The sequence below is a fragment of the Protopterus annectens genome, chromosome 2.part1 (genome assembly GCF_019279795.1).
Source record: "Protopterus annectens isolate FY-2018-M chromosome 2.part1, PAN1.0, whole genome shotgun sequence".
Taxonomy (NCBI): Eukaryota; Metazoa; Chordata; order Ceratodontiformes; family Protopteridae; genus Protopterus; species Protopterus annectens.
Genome location: NC_056729.1, coordinates 1,831,800,353 through 1,831,820,823, shown reverse-complemented (window position 1 = coordinate 1,831,820,823; position 20,471 = coordinate 1,831,800,353). Strand labels below are relative to the sequence as shown.

Here is a 20,471-nt window from a genome sequence, read left to right as displayed (position 1 = left end):
TTCCTTCCTAACCCAATTCAAGTGTAACTTGGACAATTAGATGGGGAACACGAAATTCATCCCTGGCTTGGCACCTATGTTTCTAATGGACATAGGCAGCCCGTAAATGGCTCATCTCCCAGGCCCCTGCTTGTAAATGTTTCATCTCTGAAGCCCCTGCACTTGTTAGAGATTTGGGATGCATGGCTAGGCTTAAACAGGCCCTTGTGGTCATTAGCCTAGTAAACTCCCATTAACCTATGAGAGAAATGATGGATATGAACACAAATTCCTCTTCCTCAGGAGAAGTATGAGATGGCTTTCTGGTTTTCTTCTTGTTATAATCCAAGACCTTCATTCATACCTCCATCAGCCCCAAACAGAACCAATGCTGGTCCTTAGAATTTATCTGTACTAACTGAAGTGATTTCCCCTACAGATAATTTCTCATCAATTTTTAATACAGTAAGCACTGGAAATCTGGTGTTTATAATGTGGGAAGAACAGGCCTTGATGTTCACAGAAATTGCAGATGCCTCTGCCAAAGAATGATCTTGCTTACCTGCATCATTTACTTCCAAAATAACTTTGAAATACCCAGTGACCTATAAAGATATCAGCTTCACTGAATATTTCAGAGGCACCAATATCAGTAGAGGTTTAGATGGCACAAAAGCAATCAAGTGTACTCCCTTATGTTTGGAATGCAGTAAAGTAACCATAGTGGCCTCACCTCTATTGGTAGAAGGTTTAAAATGTCTGAAATCTGTAATAGAAGAAATCTTGTTCTTAATCAGTTTTACCTTCTTCTGAAGGACAGACTGTTCTCTGTTTTTGCTAGCTATATCAAGTACTTTCTCTTAGATTTGTTTTGTAGCAATTTCATAAAGTTACTTTTAAAAAATGAGTTTGATATATTTTGTTCTACTAGTTTTATAGCTTTTTAAAATTTGTTACAATGTTTGCAGTTATCCAGATTGTGGTCTGAGCCTATGCACAATAGACCCTGTGCATGAAATGCTTTTGCAGCTATTTGCCTAAAACAAACATATTTATTTATGCATTTAACAACTATAATATTTTTGTCAAACTGAAAAATAAAATGGTAATTGTAAATAATAGTGATATGTAACATAATACAAGGAAGTAAAAAAGTACAATCATTATCCAGAAGACATTTTTCTAGTTCAACAGGAAGATCCGTGATAAACAAATTAGTGAAAAAACAAACTGAAGAGAACATGGAACAAAGGATATATAATGGAGCCTAACACTAACCAGAATTAGTAATTAACAATTATTATACCATGATCCCCCCAAAACGTGCACGCTGATTGGCCAGCGTGCCCGTTGTAAATCGAGTTATACTAATGGAAAAAGGTCCGGTCGCCCGGACTTTTTTCCATTAGTATAACTCGTTTTTTTTAAACACTGTCTCGCTATGTTAAATGGGTTTAACATAGCGAGACAGCTTTAAAATAAGCAACGGAGATCTCCGTTGCTTATTTTAAAGCTGTCTCGCCATGTTAAACCCATTTAACATAGCGAGGCAGTGTTAACAACGGAGAAAGCAAGATCGCCGTTGCTTTTATGTCTCGCTATGTTAAATGAGTTTAACATAGCGAGACACTAAAAAAAGCAACGGAGATGTCCGTTGCTTATTTTAAAACTGTCTCGCTATGTTAAACTCATTTAACATAGCGAGACACTAAAAAGCAACGGAGATCTTGCTTTCTCCGTTGCTTTTGCTCACAACTCTGATGTACTGCGCAGGCGCAGTACATCAGAACTGCCGCGGATGCCAGACATCTGCGGAAGGGCAGTAAACAGGCATTATACTATGCCATTATTTAAGAAAAGTAACAGTTTCTTTTCTTAAATAATGTCATGGTATAATAGCAATAACCCACTTCTGGGTGTGGGTAATGCTAAATATACCCACGGTTGGCTTTGTTTGGTCCCTCGGGCTTCGCCCTCGGGACCAAACCACGCCAACCGTGGGTAAATTTAGCATTACCCACACCCAGGCGTGGGTTATTGCTATAAGAACACTATGTTAGCTGTTCACATGGAAGATGCTTCTACTTTTACATATTCTGGCATGGGGAAATTCTGCATAATTTATGTAAACTCAAATATTATGATTCACTGTTACAGTGACCCTCCCCAAGGAAGTTCTATAAAGCCTGTTAAAACAAACAATACAGTATGATAAATAAAACTTGTCAGTTTCACAGGTTCATGCATGAACACACACACACACAAATAAAAATACAGACACACACACACACACACACACACACACACACACACACACAGCAAGTTAATACTTCTGAGATGTATATGATGCTGAACAGTTTTCTAAAGTGTTGCATGAATGAACAGCTGCAGACTTTTCTACAATCAACACTGCTAAACTCTGACTCCATGATAATTATATATTCAAAGCGAACTGACCCACAATGCAGCATATTTATTTTTATTCCTAGAGTGAATTAGGGTTATCAAAAAGACTGAAGATGCGTAACCTGTTACACATTCAGGGTGCAGAGTAAGATGCAGATGTGGCCTTGTGGTCTAATAGCAGATTCTTCAGTTCACTCTCATTTGATCCCACAAAGATGGCAAACCAAATGTAGGGAACAACTAAGTCAAATCCTTCCTGATATGGCTGAAAGCGTCATATCCAACAAACTTGTCAATCAAAATCCAGTACATCAATGTAGCAAAAATAAATAACTAGAAATAACTAGAAAAATACTCAGTTACTGTAATGGTGTATTAGCACTCATCCAAGCAGCCAGTTTGTCAATATTATTGCCTAACTTCCAGTAAGAAAAGTTAAGACATCTTGACAACAGTGAACATGGTAGGGCTTTCTCTAAACTGCATGAAGTTGCAAACTTAAGAGTATTAATAATGATGATGTCCAAGTGGGTTTGTAAGTGTGTACTGAAAAAAAAATCAGTGCCAGTTCAGACCCGGGACACAAACCACATCAGACTTTGGGATATAGGAAATAATGCCACACAGTTGACTACAAGTGCCTGAGTAAGTTGAAGCTTGAGCACTAGTGGAATGTGTCATCATATAGAGTGGGTGTGTAGTCATAACAGAAGCCAAACATGATTGTATTTTGGGCAAATATAGAGATAGTAGTAAAGAATGTAAAACAAACATCCACTAGTTACAGCAACTAAGAAGCCTCCAACAACACTGGCTGTCACAGTACCATTTTTGTAGCAAAGTAGCAACATACTCCAAATTAAATATAAGCCAGGCCAGCAACCCCAATCTAATGCTTGTCAGTAGGGAGGAGTCCTGCTCCTCTGCCCGGCAGCAGACACAGGACTTAATAACAATGAGTTGCAAAAACATGCTATGCCCACCTTAAGATGGAAGCAAAATATTTTAGAGTTATACTATTTGACATTAAGCTTTCTTACTTGCTGTGTGCAATTTGGTTTTGTTCTTGAGTCTGTGACCCAGAATTCTTTGTTGTGTTGTTAGTAGATGTGGATATGTTCCCTGAGCTGTTGCTGTCTGGCTTTGTCCCCTTCACTGATGAAGATGGGTTCCATTCTACTGGAGGAGGTGGTGCCTGATTTCGGGTAACTATAATTGTGGGCTGTGGTTTGTTGTGGTTGTCTAATCTTGAAGGAAGACAAGCCTTGATCTCATGAACAGGTGTTGCAGTCCTTTGAGTATTTGCAATCTTTGCTGTTTGTCTATGAGCTGGAAAGGACAAAGTGAAGAAACAAAAATAAATAAAACATGTCATCTGTTCCATAAATATCTACTCAATGCTCTTATTGCAGTTTTCATTTCTTTTCAGCTTCATTCATTTTTGATAATGACTTTACATGAATTAGTAACTTATAAAATATACTAAGCATTACAACAGAATTTAATTGTTTGATTAATTTATGTTGCAAAGCAGAAAGGTCTATCCTGTAAGAAGCAGCCCTCTCAACTGTCCCTGTTTTGGAGGAACACTCCTATTTTCAGGACTGATTTACCCCTGCACAAAATGCACCTATTTCTAGAAGGATGTCCCTATTTTCACACTTGATTTATCCCTTTGAAAAATTTTCTAAATCCCACCTCATCACAAGTGATTTTGAAGCTAATGAAGTACACAGAAAACCACATTAGATGACCAATATACTATAGTGGATTCAATAATTTAATGAAAAAAGGGCACACATTTTACACCTCTGTTTTTCAGAAACAAAAATAAATGACCTTGTGAGGTAGAATTTTGCAGTGCAGTTAATTAAAAATGTATACATTTTATTCTGTCTGATGTGCATATATTTTACTATAATTTTTGTTAATCTGTTTTAAACATGTTTCTGAATAGTATCCCACAATCCTACTGGAAACAGGTAGAATTATGTGCTATTTGGCATTCACATTTTATGCTAATTAATTCCAGATTTTTGGCTGGATGCATGTAGTTTTCAAGGGCCTTTCTTCTACTTTTCAATGTCTACAGCTTGAGAGGTTTGGTAAAAAGTTCACTGATGCAGTACAGAGACTCAGTTTCAATGCGAATGGAAAGCCAATGACTTGCAGTAATAATCTTTTTTCCTTGTGGATACATCCTGAAGAGCAATAGAACTTGTGTTATCTGCCTCAAAGTGATTAGTCTAGAACAGCTTGCTAATAGTCATAGCATTTTTTTAACACTGGGCTATTCTTGAAAAGTCATTCGTCCATTCCTACAGTGACTACCTACTTCATCATGAAGCAGCCAGAGCCTTTAGCGTCAGTGGATACAAAGCATAGATATTCATTGTAAACAGAGCAACAAGCCATTGCAGGATGTCCAGTCTCACTCTCACAGAGCACACACATTTATGGACAATGTAAAGAAATGCCATCTTACCTATGGCACATCTTTGAAATGTGTAAGGAAACCAGAGGATCTGGTAAAAACCCACATGGACAAAAAGAGGACACAGAGCTTCCACACAGAAAGCATCTGTAATGAAAACAGAGCTGGAAAATAGTCTCAAAAATTCAAACACTATTTTGTTTTATTTTTTTAATTGTTCATGAACACAGACAGTGAACTGATTCAGGTGGACCAACTTCAGCTATGGCCAATGCAGTACAAAATGATCACATAAAGAAACAGAGTCAGTAATACAGTCTGAGCAATACATACAATAACAATACAGCAGCAGCACAAAATAACTTGGTTAGTAAAAACATGCACAATTCTGCGAATATTTATTCACTACTTGTAAGCAGCAGAACATGCATGTCTGAAAAATGTAGATTTCTCTGAATGTCACATTCAGACCTGAATGTTAATTTGGGACTCGGTGAGAAGTAATTTACTAGAGGACTAAAATATATCTGAATTCTAGTGCACAAAAATAACTAAATTATTTGATATTTTAATACAGATACATTAGAGACAGGTCAAGTAATGTACAATTCCCACATCTTCTGGCTGAAAAATTTGTGAGGATATACTGGTCTGAAGGATGGACTTCCACAAGAAAAGGGATTACAGATGTGCAATTCTTCATTTTAATGCCAGCAAATCCAGCAGAGCAGTATAATATTCAAACACTTTAGGCAGCATACTTCCTGAAAGATGGCAGAACAATATCTTGGGCAAAAGTTTCTGTGAATGCCATACAGAGCATCTGACATGGCCTGAATATGAAGGGTATAATATGTTATGAATGTGTGTATCATTTTCCAAATAACAGCCTTGTAGGTATCCAAAGAACCTGCTCAGTATTACTGGCAGATTATGTGCGGCTATGTTGCATAATTGTACTTTTAAAAGTTCGAACATCATATGGTCGACACCATATGACTTGAACTTTTAAAAGTACGAAAATGTAATAAAAAAAATAAACCAAAGAAAAAAACCTACCTGAACGGTTCATGCAGGGGGGGGGGAGGCAAGCTACCCTGCACCCCCTACGTGCGCCCCCACACCCCCCACTCTTTAAATATACCAACTCTGAGATTGCACTACAGTGCAGAAAGAGAAATCTACCCATTAAAACATTCAAGTGTCGACCATATGATATTCGAACTTTTAGTTCAACAATGCTTTACTTCTGTCAGTTTAGAAATTGGAAAAATATAAACTGCAAGGAACCACCATGAAAAGTAAATAAAATTCACAGTTTAATAGAGAAACGAGCGCTTTCACGCACACTCAGGTGCGCTTCATCAGGTTAACATTTAAACAGTAAAACCATTCCTTTATATACAAAAGGGTCTTCAATTAGTCAATCAAATAAAACCAATTATTATACAATTAAAACCAAGGCAATTTCAAGTTAAAGAAACAGAAATCACTTAAATAGTCCAGCATCAAATTTTAAACATACTACAGATAGAAATGTATAATCTTGTCACCAATAAAATGTGTAGAGATGTAGGTCGTGAATCAAGCAAGAATTTCATTATTTATTTAAACTTGCCTGCAAGTTTCTACTAAACTATGTGACATTTTTAGTCAAGCGATAAGTTCAACACAAATTCGTGTAACAATAAAATCAAGTTAAAACATTCATCTCATTCTGTCGCTTATTAGTGAGATGCCTTAACACTGAATATTGGAATTTGGTGAAACATCAAAATCCAAGATCTACATTTATTCGCCATATTCAGTTAAGCCACAAGATAGTAAGTACGTTGACACTGTATCTCATACTTAGAATCCATACAGTTGATAGAGCATAAGACTCGCACTATTTCATTGTTGAGTCTACAGTTATAGTTAAGTAATGATACTATTATATGAATGAATATAGCGAGGTATTATGCATATTCAAACAAGTCATTTATATAGTGTAGATTGTTTACAGCCAAGCCAAGTACAAGGAGGCATTAGTAATTCATAACAACAATGAGATATGGTGAAATATAAAAAGATATGAGTCAGAATGTAAACTCATCCACCATCTGAACGGTATAGTCTGCTCCCGTTCAAGTAATAAACACTACAGCTAGAATTAAATAAAATCATACTATCTGTATAAATATGTGATCATTCCATCATATAAGGACATGGATATTAACATCTGTAGGGATATATATGGTTAAGATACAACCACATGTTTCTAAGTAGTAATCATAGCCATGAGTTAAAACTGTAAGCGTATGTCATAAAATGTGTGTATGACTCATGACAAAATGAAACCTGAATCATGGGATGGTTAGTATGATAGAAACTAGCATCAGTTTAGAAATTAAAAGATAAACTACACTTTAAACAACTTTCTTCATCCAAGAGTGTTATTTTTCTACTATAAAACAACATTTTCACCACTGCACTAAAGGAAAGCACAGCTTTGCAGTTTCTCCACTAGTGTATCATTTCTTTTTTTTTTTTTGGTCCCCTCAGACCTCATGATACCGGCCTGGACCCCAGTGACCCATATCCATGCCAGGTCTGCCAGCCATCCTCCTGCCCCCAGACTACTCTGGTATTTGCTGTTCCCAGTTCTGGATATTAAGGGCATCCTGGGGATTCTTAACGGTTAACACAAATCCGTTTTTAGACATTTGGACTAGCTCTACAGAAACTGTTTTCTCTGCCATTAATAGTACTGAGCTAGCACAATTACAACAAGCTTTAAAAGCTTTGCAATATAAAGTTGAGCAATTTAAAAAACTACAGTGGCAGAGGTCAAACCTTCTAAACCTAAACAACCTTAATTATATGTACTTCTCAATAACCTTTAGAACAGTATTCACTAAACCTAACCTAACTTCCTATGCTCAACTTTATACTGTTTTGTTTCTAACTCCCTATCCTAACCATTCAAATCCCTTGTCTTTAGCTCTTCTTTTGTATCCTATTATCCTAGCCTTTCTACAGAAATGTTTTAAACCCTTCTACATCTAATTTCCAAGAACTCCCCTCTTAACTAACCACCTTTTTATCACTAACCACCTTTCTTATGGTAGTCACTCATGACATCAATCCAGGTATCATGCCATTCTATACACTCAAATGCTTTGCAATGAATGCTGTACATATCTCATACTATAAAGTACAATGATCTTAAACTTCAATGTAACTATGTATATAAATAATCTCCTTTTGAATTTTTAAAATTTTACATTTACAGTTTTACAATGTAACTGTGAATATTGATTGTCACCTTTTTGTACATGTGGAGCTTTTCTCCTCTGCTGAAAATGGACCTGTATTCAGTCAGACTCTCCTGGTTAACAAATGTAAAATAAAAAAAAAAATAAGTAAATAAATAATAAAGGTTGAGTTTTAATGTGTGTCTGTCACTTGGTATTGTCCCTAGGGGGCTTAGAATTACAAAAATGCCCACCTATGGGAACAAATATCAAGAACTGCTTTTGAAGTGGCAGGAACTGAATTTCAGCCAATTTATATGAAATTGATGAATGACTTTTTTGTTAAACATGAAGCAGAGTTAGCTGTAGAGATTGAGGCATTAGAATATTAGCTAGTTAATGCCTCTGAGTTCTCTGTAATTGCAAAATATTATGATAATCTGCTTGAGCATCTCAGGAATTTCGAGCAAAAACTAATTACCGCTAAAAACTGGAAACTTTTACATGATATCAATGACTTTAAATGACTTTAAAATAAAAATGTTTTTTTTTTTTCTGGCCCAAAACTGTTCATCCAATGAGAGAATGGCCCTTGGAACTGGTTCGCCAATCATTGAGTGGATCTAAGAATGTTCTGCCCCTTGTCTCAGATCATGCGAAGTGTGGTGAAGCTGTTATGGAGCTGGATATCTTCACAAGAGGGCTGAAGCAGCCATTGGAGGCTGATAAAGCAAGTACATCTATGAACCCTCAAAATACTGTTTTGGTAACAGGATTGGCAACGCAAGCCATCTCTAGAGTTGGATGTGAAATTAGTGACTCTTCTTCTTTAGTACAGAACCGTTTTTGTCTACAGCAACCAATAGCAATAAAAGAAAAAATAAGGGGATGGAGTAACAGCTGCAAGAGCTCAAGGAACAAGGAAGAAGACGAACACAGAGTGCAGAGATTTTACAATAAGGTAGGCCAGGAAGTCAAAACCAAGAAAGTGAAGATTCAATTAGGATAGACAATAATGTTCTTAATCTGTCTGGACAGGCATTCAGCCTGTCACAGTTACATCTTCTAGGTAAAGGACTTGCTTTTATGCTATCTGCTCCTGGTGATTTGATTGATTTACTAATTGACCTAAGACTACTCGTTAGGTCTCTAGATCTTAAATTGCTATATAAAAGTAATTCTGATGTAATAATGTAGCACTGAAATGAGCAAATACTTTTGTTCCATGTAGTACACCAACTGTAAAAGCATTTCTAAATATGTGTGAGCTAGAAAATGATGATGCCTTTTTTCAAAATCAAAAGGGGGATACATTTTATAACCTTAATGCTGATGAATGAAACGCATTAGCTTCATTGTGTTTAAACAATGATATAATTTTTAAGTCTGCAGCCAAAGTCGGTATGATTGTAGTAATGAGTGTTGATCAGTATAATAGTTGAGTGAGTGAATTTATTTCTGATGTTAATACTTTTGTGGAAATTAATAAAAGTTTTGTGAATAATGTTATTCTGAAGATTAAAGGTTACTTGTATGATTTACTGATAGATGGTATGATAACACCTGAAGTTTATAACTATCTCTTTTTGACCAACCCTGTAATTACGTTCATATACGGACTCCCCAAAATTCACAAAAGTCTAACTGTACCACCCATGAGACCTATAGTCTCTGGTAAAAGGTGGGCTACAGTAGCAAACTCTAAATATGTAGATAGGCATTTAGGCCCTATGTTGAGTTATTGCAACATCTTTATTAAAGATACACATGATTTTTTACAGAGTCTTAATTAATTGTTTAGAATTAATGTATATGATGATATTTTGCTAGTGATGATGGATATTAAATTGCTCTTAACCGTTATTCCAAATGAGTATGGAGTTGAATCAGTGCAGGTATTTTTGACTGCCCACAGCAAATTTAGCACATCTAAGGTTGAATTATTGTGTTATATGTTGGATTGTGTTTTGCATAATAATATATTTATGTTTGATAATTACTATCATCAACGACGAGGTGTAACGATGGGCACACCTGTCATGAATACGTATGCCAATTTCGTATTGGCAGAATGGGAAGAAAGGTTTATTTATACAGAACATAATAGGATGTTTAGAAATGACAGTTTATTATTTTTTAAAAGATTTGTGGATGACATATTCTTTTTGTGGAAAGGTATGGAAAATGAGTTGAGTAATTTTACAAAATATCTTCATTCCACTACTGAGTTTCTATTTTTTGATGTTAAGTCATCAAATATTAGTATTAACTTGTTAGATATTGTGATTTCTAAACATGATGTTGTTTTTGACTCTGTGATACATAGGAAGGATCTGCAAGCTGTGAAATATGTACATTCAGAAAGTATGCACCCTCAACATGTTTTTAGAGGAGTTGTGAAAGGGCAATTTATGAGAGCAAGTAAGTAAGAAGGATGGAATGTTTGTAAAGGAAATGGAAGGGATGGCTTCTGATTTTAGAGACAGAGTGTATAATAATACTCTTATTGAAGAGACAGAAAGTATGGTAAGTCGATTGAGGAAAGATGTAGCAAAACCATATTTGTCTGGTTAAAATGGTGATCCACGCAATCAAGTAAATAATATAGGTATAAATAAGAGCAAGACCAGCTACATGTTGAAATTCAATAGACGTACCAAAACAGTGCAATGTGTTATTAGAAAGAATTGGACTATCTTGATGTCTAATCAAGAAGTTAGTGAAATGGTAGGTGCAAAACCTTGGTTTGTATATAAAAAAGAAAGGAATTCAAAACAGTATTTATGTTATAAGGACTTAAATAAAGGGACTGTGGATATTAATTTCAGGAAAAAGTTGGGTGCTATTCCATGTTATAATTGCACACATTGTAAGAATATAAATGTAGATTTATTTACTACTCACCCCATTAGTTGAGAAAGGTTTAAATTTAAGGCATCAGGTACATGCAGCACAGAGAACATGATTTATTTTGCAAACTGTGTACAATGTCAATGTTTTTATATTGGGAAGACAAATAAAAAACTAAAAGAATAAGTGTGCATATCTCCAATGTTCGTAAGACCATTCTTACTAATGTTTTAGCAAAGCATGCATCTACTTATGGGTTAAAAGATAAGTTTAAATTTAGAATCTTACAAGTTATTGTTCCAAATGGTAATGGGGGTGATATAGTTAACAAAGCTGAGCTGGCTGAATACAAATGGATTAAGTATTTCAGGGCTGACTGTTTACCAGGGTCAAACACCAGTAATAGTATTAAACCAGTTTTAAAAGATAAGCATGATATGATTTAATTAGAGGTTTTATCTCCATTTTTTATTCTTTTGGTATTCATATATGTATATATAGTTGGGGCACTTTAAATTAATGATTTATGTTAATTGTAGGTATGAAATGACTGGCTGGGTTTTGTATATAATGTGAGTAGTTTTTATGTATTTCTATGTTGTTTACACTGAAGAAGAGTTTTACTCGAAAGCTCTGTGATTTATTCTTGTTTTAATAAACGACTACTGCAGTTATCGAATGGTGGGCTTCTGTTTTTTTCGTTCTGTTATTGGTTTCTGTACCTTGAAACCCTTCAGCTGTTTGGGAGAGTTATTTGGATTTTGTACAGAAAACATGGGAACCATGGTAGTCATACAAATTCTTTGCTCCAAAGTAATACCTGACAAAGTTATAGTCTGAACAATTAGCAGAAGTTTTATATCTTATTGAAGGTCTTGAACAGAGACATAATCAGAGCAGCAGAGGCCTCATTACCTTTTTTAGTCATTTTTTAGCCAAACTTACATGCCCTTTTATCACAGACTCCAGAGCTTAACTTCCTCACATGCATATTTCCATAATCTACTGACCATCCCTCACTACAAAAACTGCAATCTAGCATTACAATTTACACTCTGCAATCAGTTAATCAAACCATGTTATTACTGTGCAACCCTAACTTCAGCATCATTGTGACTGGAAAAGCATTTAGATAAATAGCTCTAGCCAGCTGGAGCAACTTACCTCATAATGATAGAAAATGTTCTCCCTTCAATGAAAATTTAGAAAACTACTGTCTGAGTATCTCAATAAGCATTACTACTTGCTAATGAATCACTGATAAGGTACAGACCAAATTGAATCTGTCAACTACTCTGATTTGGCCCATAAACTAGCATATTTGTCACAATGCAAATACTGTACATGTAATAATCTGGAATGGGTACTAGTTGTATTTTCATGTTTTGCATACATGATGGTCACATTTTTGTTCCATGTTGTGTATTTCAGTGTAACAATTTGTATCATGTTGAGTATTTGGCATTTATCATTGATCATAGTCAAAAAGGGTATCAGACTAGACTACTCACCAAATTAGTGAACAAATAAATACAGAAAACATGCAGTCAGTGGAACATTGTATGTCATACAGCTATAATGAATCAGTAGGATTCTTATATCAGAACACAGCTCATTCTATTCACTCTACAGCTGGCAACTGATCACAAAGGGGGTGAAGGGTTGAGCCCACTAATGAATGCATTTGTGGGACTGGAAATCACGATCAGGTCTAAAAAGGAAGAGAATAGCACAGCAGCACTACTGTAGGTGACAGTACGTCATTTACCATGTAGACAGTGTGAGCTCAGAGTAATATGGTAACACCTCCACACATGGCTGGTATGGAGGAGTACAGAGTATGTATGTTAACAAAAAGGGCTTAGTTACGATTCTGTTTCAGAGACTAACCCAGGAATTCCTTAGGCTCACTATGTTTAGTACGCCGGCATTCTGCATCATGAGTTGGAGACATACATACAAATATTTCAAGCATGGGCATTAATGCCCTTCTAGATTGCCAATATACCAAAACACTTGTTCCCATAATAACTGTCCAGGCTGTTCTTAAAAATATCTAAACTAGTACTTGCTTTAATGTAATTTGGTAGTCTGTTCCATGCATCAGCTTCACTGTCAGAGAATCAATTAATACACTTCTCATTCCTATAGAATCTTCTACATAGGTTATCTGATGATTCTCTAGTACTTTTTGATAACCCCAAACATTCCCAGAGGTAGCTGTCTTTAAATGCCCTATATACCTGAATAAGATCTCCTCTTAGATATCTGTAAGAGACATTGCACAAGTTCAGATATTTTAGTCTTTCATAATAACTTATATTTTCACATTCATGGACCCCCTTGGTATATTTCCACTGTACTCTTTCCTGTCCTGTTAGATTCTCAGCTAAAGTGTCTTCTGTGTGGAGACATGCGTGAATGGGCGTACCTTCGTTGAAGGTTGTGCATCAGAGCTGGCAACTCGGCATGTAAAAATCTACTGCCAATCATTAGCAGACCGGAGTTCCGCTGTGGCAACCCCTAACCGGGAAAAGCTGAAAGACGCAACAACAGCAACTCTTTCCACTTTACTCAAGCTTGTTTTCTTATAGGGTTTCCATTTTGTTTTTCCATACTCAAGTTTGGGTCTAATGCAACTAACAAATAATGACTTCATCATTTTTGATTTCCTAGACTTTATACATATTTATACATGACCTATAGTTCTATAACTATCATTAACCAATTGGTTGATATGATTAGAAAAACTCATAGCTGAATATACCCATATATCCAGGTCCTTAAATAAGTCTACAATTTCATTCACTGTGTGCTGTATTAAATATTCACCTTTCGATTTATGTCTCCCAAATCTCATATTCTTAGTTTTTGATTTATTTATCAGCACATTATTCTCCTGTGCCCAAATGGTCAATTTAGTCAAGTTACGTTTTTCAGACATGTCTTACCTGTAACACATGTAATCAGTTTACCCAATTTCAGGTTGTCAGCATATAGAATGTAGAAGAGCATTAATGAAAAAGTAAGGTCTGAAAGATACAATCTAAACAAGTAAGGGCCTAGGACAGAGCCCTGTAGGACAACCTGACTGTAACCAAGGATTTCACCTGTCTAGTTGCTGTATGATACTTGCCATGCCCTATTTGTAAGCAATGCAGCTATCCATCTTATCAAGAGTACATCAATACCTAGTTGTACTAATTTATTGATCAGTGCTTTGTGTATGACCCTCTCAAATTCTGAAGATAAATCTATATAAATTATATCACAGCACAATTTTTCATTCATTCATAGCTGTTATTATATTGTTATAGAACATCATGTTACAGGTGGTAATAGATCTATTGTCAACATATGCATGCTGATATATGGTTTCAAATCCCACCCTATCCATTTCTGACAATGACTTATCCAATATTACCTTCTCTATTATTTTTCCACAACATGAAAGTAAACTTAAGGGTCTATATGACTCTGGGTTTGTCCTACTCCCCTTTCCCTTAAAGAGAGGTTTAATAAGTGCATGTCTCGAATCTTGAGGAATTTCCCCATATTTATATGACATTTATTTAGTGACATTTTTTGATCGGGAAAGTCCAACTGTGTCAGAAGCCTATTTTCATCGGAGGCCGTGGGAGAAAAGCTCCATATATTAACAAAGTACAATCACAAAGTACAATAATAAAGTACATAGTTTTTTAAGTAGGAACAATGACAAGATATTAAAATAAAACATATATGATGTAGCAATATATTAGTAGTATAAACTTACATACAATCATAATCAAGGCTTGCATGGTTTACATATATAAGATAAGTCACATTTGTGAGTGTTTTGTAGAGATCAATGTCAATTCAATCAGATTTGTTAAAATTAGCATGCATCCAATGGAGCTTTTGATATGTAAATATTAGGGTAGATGTTTAGCAAGGAGTTTATTGTTATGAGAAGTAGATGAATATAGATGTAGTTGAAGAGGCAGGGGGTTAGATGAGAGAGAGAGGAATTAGTGTGAGGAAGTTAGATGAGGATGCATTATAGAAATAATTATGGTGAGAGGTAAGGTAGGGGTGGGTAAAAGAATCTAAGCTAGATATAAGGGAGACATTTTTGAAGAGGGAAATGTAGGAAAGAAAGGGAGTGTTATGAAAGCAATGGAAGCTAAAGAGGTAGGGGATAGTGGACTATAAGAAACATTGTAGGTCAGTTGGTTGTTGCATGGGAGCAAGAGCTGTTTAGTCAGTTGAGGTAGTTGTCTAAGTGTAAGTCTGAAGGTCCTAAGGGATTTGATGGCACTAATTTTTAATGGTAGGGTATTCCATAGTTTAGCAATGGCAGAGGAGTAAAGGCATTGCCCTGCTCTTTTGGTAGGTTTATGCACTTGTAGAAGTAGTTTACTAGTGGAGCTGAGATTTCTGAGTGGAGTATAGGGTTCTAAGACAGTTTTCATGGCTGGGCAGCTGTCAGGTTTATATATTATTTTATGGGCTAGAGAGACTTGTTATAAGTTTAGATATTGAGGGAATTCTAGCCAATTTAGTTTTTTGAGGGCTAAACAGTGGGGGGAGTACAGTCTGGTAGACCAGTTTCAAATTTTTCAGTTTTGTGATAACATGTTTGTAGTTTGTTCTTTAAGGTTATGTGAAGATTTGTAGGAATAGGGGCTCCATAAAGGAGGGAGGGGTGTAGAAGGGTATTGGCTATTGTAGTTTTGGTGGAAACATCCATACAGTGTTTACGGGTATAAAGTTTGCCAAGTTTGATGTGTGTTTTCTTGACTGAGTTAAGTATGCGCTGTTTGAAGGTAAATTTTATGTCTATTGTGATGCCTATGTGTTTTGCATGAGTAACAATTTCAATTTGAGTAATTTGAGTTTTGTTTTGTGAATATATCTTGAATTTGAATGGGAGTAATTTTGGAGAGAACAGCGTAAGCTTAATTTTGTTTGGGTTAAGAAGTAGCTGAGCTTTGTTTAGCCATATTTTGATGGAGGTAAAGGCTTTTTGTGTGATACTTAGGAGCTGGTATATTTATATGACATTTATTTATATTTACATTTATATTTATATGACCAAGTGAATAATATATATAATGGTACAGTACGTTCTTGCTAACGTGTTCTCAGGTCAGTGTTACTAATTCTGTCTTCTCCCTGTGCTTTGTTTGGATGCAGTTTGCATAGTTCTTTTTCAATATAATCTACAGTAATTTGAATCTAGTATCTGGGGTTACCTGGATGTCACTAAGACAACTTATCATCCCTTTTGTGGAGCCAAGCTGTTTTGCATAACATTTTGTAAATATATCTATAATCTGTTGTGTCTGAGAATAAATTTTAGAATTTGCACACAGTTTATCAATTTGTGTGCCTTTACTCCTTCCACATCCTATGTACCTATAAAAAGGTTTCCTTTTACGCTCAATATCTTTATATACATTTTCTTCAATTTTTACTTGATCTTGTCTCACACTATGCTTAATCTGTTTGTCCAGCTTGTTTATTTTAGTTTTCAAAGTTGTAGCTCGACCTCTCTTCCATTTCTTATATTTTTTGTCTCTCACCTTAATCAGATATCTTGTTCTTATGGAAATATATCCCCCTGAAGTTGTATGCCTAGATCCTGATATTAAGCATTTTTTTTTATTTTTTTACTCAAACAATTTCTCTTTCCAAACTTTCCACATACTATCTGCAGTTTTTCCACTGAGCACCTCACTCCATAAATCATGGTATTAAATGATGGAGTAGAAATGAATATGTGAGACTGTGAAAGGCACAGAGGAGGACATAGTATATGCAGTGCTATCTGCTGCTACAGACATTGCAATTGCTTAGCACAGCAGAGAGCAGATAATATGTAATGAGGTATATTAGTCACATACTGGATTAAGTAGAAGTTATGTACGTACCATAACATTCCAGGTGAGTTGTTCATCTCGCTTTCATTCTTACTGATGGGATCAGAGCCAATCCTTTGGCTCCGAGTCGGCCTACTACAAAGCTCGAGGTTTCCAAATAGCTCGTGGCCAAGTCCCTATCCCATGATGCACCTAGAGTTACCTCAGATCTTGTTTGCTGCATAAAATAATACCATATGTCATTCTATAATTCCATGAGAGAGAAAGAATAGAAGGGTTGAGTGACTAGGAAGGATCTAGCAACTCAGTCTTCTGAAAGCCCAGGAGGGGGTAGGAGGGAGGGACGTAAGAATGAAGGCAAGATGAACAACTCCCATGGAATGTTATGGTAAGTACATAACTTCTTTATGTAAAGTTGTTCTATCTCGCCATTCATTCTTACTGATAGGTAGTGTCCCAAGCACCATCTACCTTGGGTGGCTCATGGGAGTAGATTTCTCAGGACCATGGATCCAAAGGAGACCCTGTCAACTTTGTAATGAGTGATAAAGGTATGAGGTTTTGAACAAGTGGCTGCTGCACAAATGTTATCAATTGGAAGTCTGGCAGAAAAAGCAGAGGATGTAGAAACTGCTCTGCTTGAGTGAGCTTTAATTTTATGCTGTAAGGGCATATTGGCAGCTGAATAAGCAAAGGTGATACAATCAGATAACCATTTAGACAGAGTTGTTTTAGCCACTGGCATACCTTTCCTGGACTGTGAAAATGAAACAAAATGCTGGTCTGATTTCCTGAAATCTTTTGTTGTATCCAAATAAAATCTGAGCTGTCTGTGAACATCAAGTTTCTGTAGCATGTACTCTAGATTGTTGGAGTGGTTGGGGAAGAAAACTGGCAAATCAATAATTTGGTTGAGATTAGTTTCAGTGCAAACTTTGGCAAGAAAGAGGGGTTTGTCCGAAGTGAGAGACTGTCAGCATGAAAAATCAAGTAAGGAGTTTAATGGACAAGGCCTGAAGCTCTGACACTGCAGGCAGAAGTAATAGCCACTAAAAAGATAGTTTTCCATGACAGATATTTGAGGTCACATGAGGAAGCTGGTTCAAATGGAAGAATAATGCGGGAAAGCATTAAATTTAGATTCCATGGGGAATAGAGAGATTTCACAGGTGGTCTAATATGAAAGGTCCCTTTCAGAAAGGCTTTGGATAATTTGTGTGACATAATATTCAGTCCTTCAAATCCCAGGTGAAAAGTTAGAAATGGCAGTAAGTTGAGCATGGACTGTTGCTGCTGCAGCTCCTTTATTAAATATCAGGGTCAAGAATTCTAGAATGGAGGCCATAGGGGCTTGATAAGGATCAAGTGATAAGCACTGTTATAAAGCTTTTTTATTGTTTCACTGCATTTATGTACTGTTTTGTACTGTTTTAATGGTATTTTTCATTGCTAGATACTGTTTCATTACTCTAATTGCATGTTTACTAAATTACTTAACTGTAAACTGTTTTTTCATACTGAGAGTTGTATTTTCAGTTTGTGAGTGCTCTATCCGAGCTTTTCTGTGCATTTTTGATTTTTGAGGTTTCTGTGTTCTACAGCTAGGAACTGTAATAGTGTGCATTACTATAATTGTCTGTTTACAGTTAAAAGCATTCTCTAGAGTCTGCTTGCTCCTTGATCTGTTTAAAACTTTAATTTAGGGGGTACAGCTAGGAACTGTAATTTTTCCCACGTACCCTCCCTAGTGTTGTGGTGTTCTTATACTTGATGGCGTTGCAGTTGCCCACCCATACTGTATATTTGATCTGTGACACTCCTCCCAGTCTAGTGTCATTAGTTCATTCAATCTAATAGAGAACATTTGTGAAGGCCAACCCATTCAGATTCTTAACGTTGAATTAGCTTCTGTTCCAGCGTTCTCCATTTCCACTTTTACTGAAAAAAAAATGTTAAGCTTGCTTCCCCCCTTTCCTGTGACAGGTCTTGTCCAGATATGGATTTGCTGTGTCCAGGACTGTTTGTGAGCCCCCCCCCCGCAACTTAACCAGGGTTAAACTATTCCTGGCGCCATAAAGTCTGCTCTTCAAATTTTCCCTTGCAACTAACCAGCTTTTTAGTTTTAGCACTCAAATCTGTTTCTTTAAGCTCAGCACTTGTTCAGAACTCATTGTAAGCACTAAATAAGTTACAAATTACTGCAGCACTCAACTTTCCTCACTTGTCTAGAGGAAAACAGTTTTTAGTACTTAATAAATAAGCACCTATTCAGGCATGTTTAAAGGTCAGCTCCCGGTGTTTTCTCCTGTCTACCTGATGAATCTGGGCATCTTGGGACAATGCAGCAATTGCCTCATGTACACAGACAACCCTCTCCTCCTACCACCCAACACTACAACCTGTGAGAGCTGCACTTATATAGCCAAACTGACTCTCTTCACCGAAGACTGGACTAGACAGTCAAGAGGAGAAGGTAAACACTTGCACAACACCACACTCATCACATAGTCTTTCAAAACCTACACCACCAAAACACACACACAGAAGCACAAAACACACACCTATATTCATGGAGGCTCTGAGTAAAAATCTGCCCAAACAACCGAGAACTCCAAAGCAGAAATGCAAGCAACCTCCACCCCCAAACACAACCCAAATGGCACATAGCCCACATACTCAGTGTGCCACTCAACTACAGCCCATAAGGCATAACGTAAACAACACTCTAGTCATAGGTGACTCTATAGGCAGACACACTGATGTTCCACTCACCAGGCTAAACAAGGAAAATGTTACTGTCAGCTGCCTGTCAGGTGCCAGGATCCGCCACATAAAGCACGCACTCAGGTCACTCCACAACAAGTACAAATATGACTCTGTCATTGTCCTTGTTGGTGTGAATGACCTGAGACGTACCTCCCTGGACTACATGAAAAGAGACATGGAGGAGCTCTCCGATCTTGTAGCCCAGGCAGGTATGACCCTAGCCCTGAGTAGCATCCTGCCATCACCCAGAATGATACCACAGTACAAGGAAAAAATGATTGACTTTAACAATTGGCTAAGCTTCTGGTGTCATTCTAAGGGAATCCAGTATCTTTTTGCCTGGGATGACATGATCGACAGACCACCCTGTTTTGCCAGAGATGGCCTGCACCTGTTGCCCTTGGGATTCTGGATACTGACAAAGGCTCTTGCCTCCCCTATAGTGCCTTTTTTAGGCAAGGTTCAAATGACAAATTCACCACCGTAACAGGTACAAGCAAGCAAAATCTGAGGGTAATGCTACTCAATGCTAGAAGTCTAAACCTCAAAATGCATTCACCCGAGGCACTCCTTAAAATGAAGAATATTAAGATCTGTGCAGTGACAGAGACCTGGTTCAAAGCTCCAGATAGCACCCCTGCATTACCAGGCTATAATTCATACCACACCTTTCGGTCAGCAAGCCTGGACCGAAACACTAAAGGTGGAGGCATGTCCATATTCATTAAGGATATCCACACCTCCAAGCTAGTTGCTCAGCCTAATGCATCCGAGATTATCCAAGTTCATAGGTTCATAGGTTCATAGATTAGTACTATGCTAACTGCCCTTGTGAGCCATTTTAAGCCTAGCCAATTATCCCTTGTGAGACTCAAACCCTGCACCTTGTGTTTGTAAGGCAAACACTTTAACCATTAGGCCACCCTCCAAACCTAT

At 36.7% G+C, this 20,471-nt stretch overlaps 1 protein-coding gene across 1 annotated transcript in view; it reads right to left on the bottom strand.

Annotated features, from left to right (window-relative positions):
- Positions 1–20,471, bottom strand: part of GAS2L2 (growth arrest specific 2 like 2) — a 514,040-nt gene that overhangs the window by 27,801 nt on the left and 465,768 nt on the right. Inside the window, exon 5 of the mRNA XM_044063624.1 lies at positions 3,426–3,714. Coding sequence (XP_043919559.1) covers positions 3,426–3,714 — 289 coding nt within the window. The remainder of the gene's footprint in view (positions 1–3,425; positions 3,715–20,471) is intronic.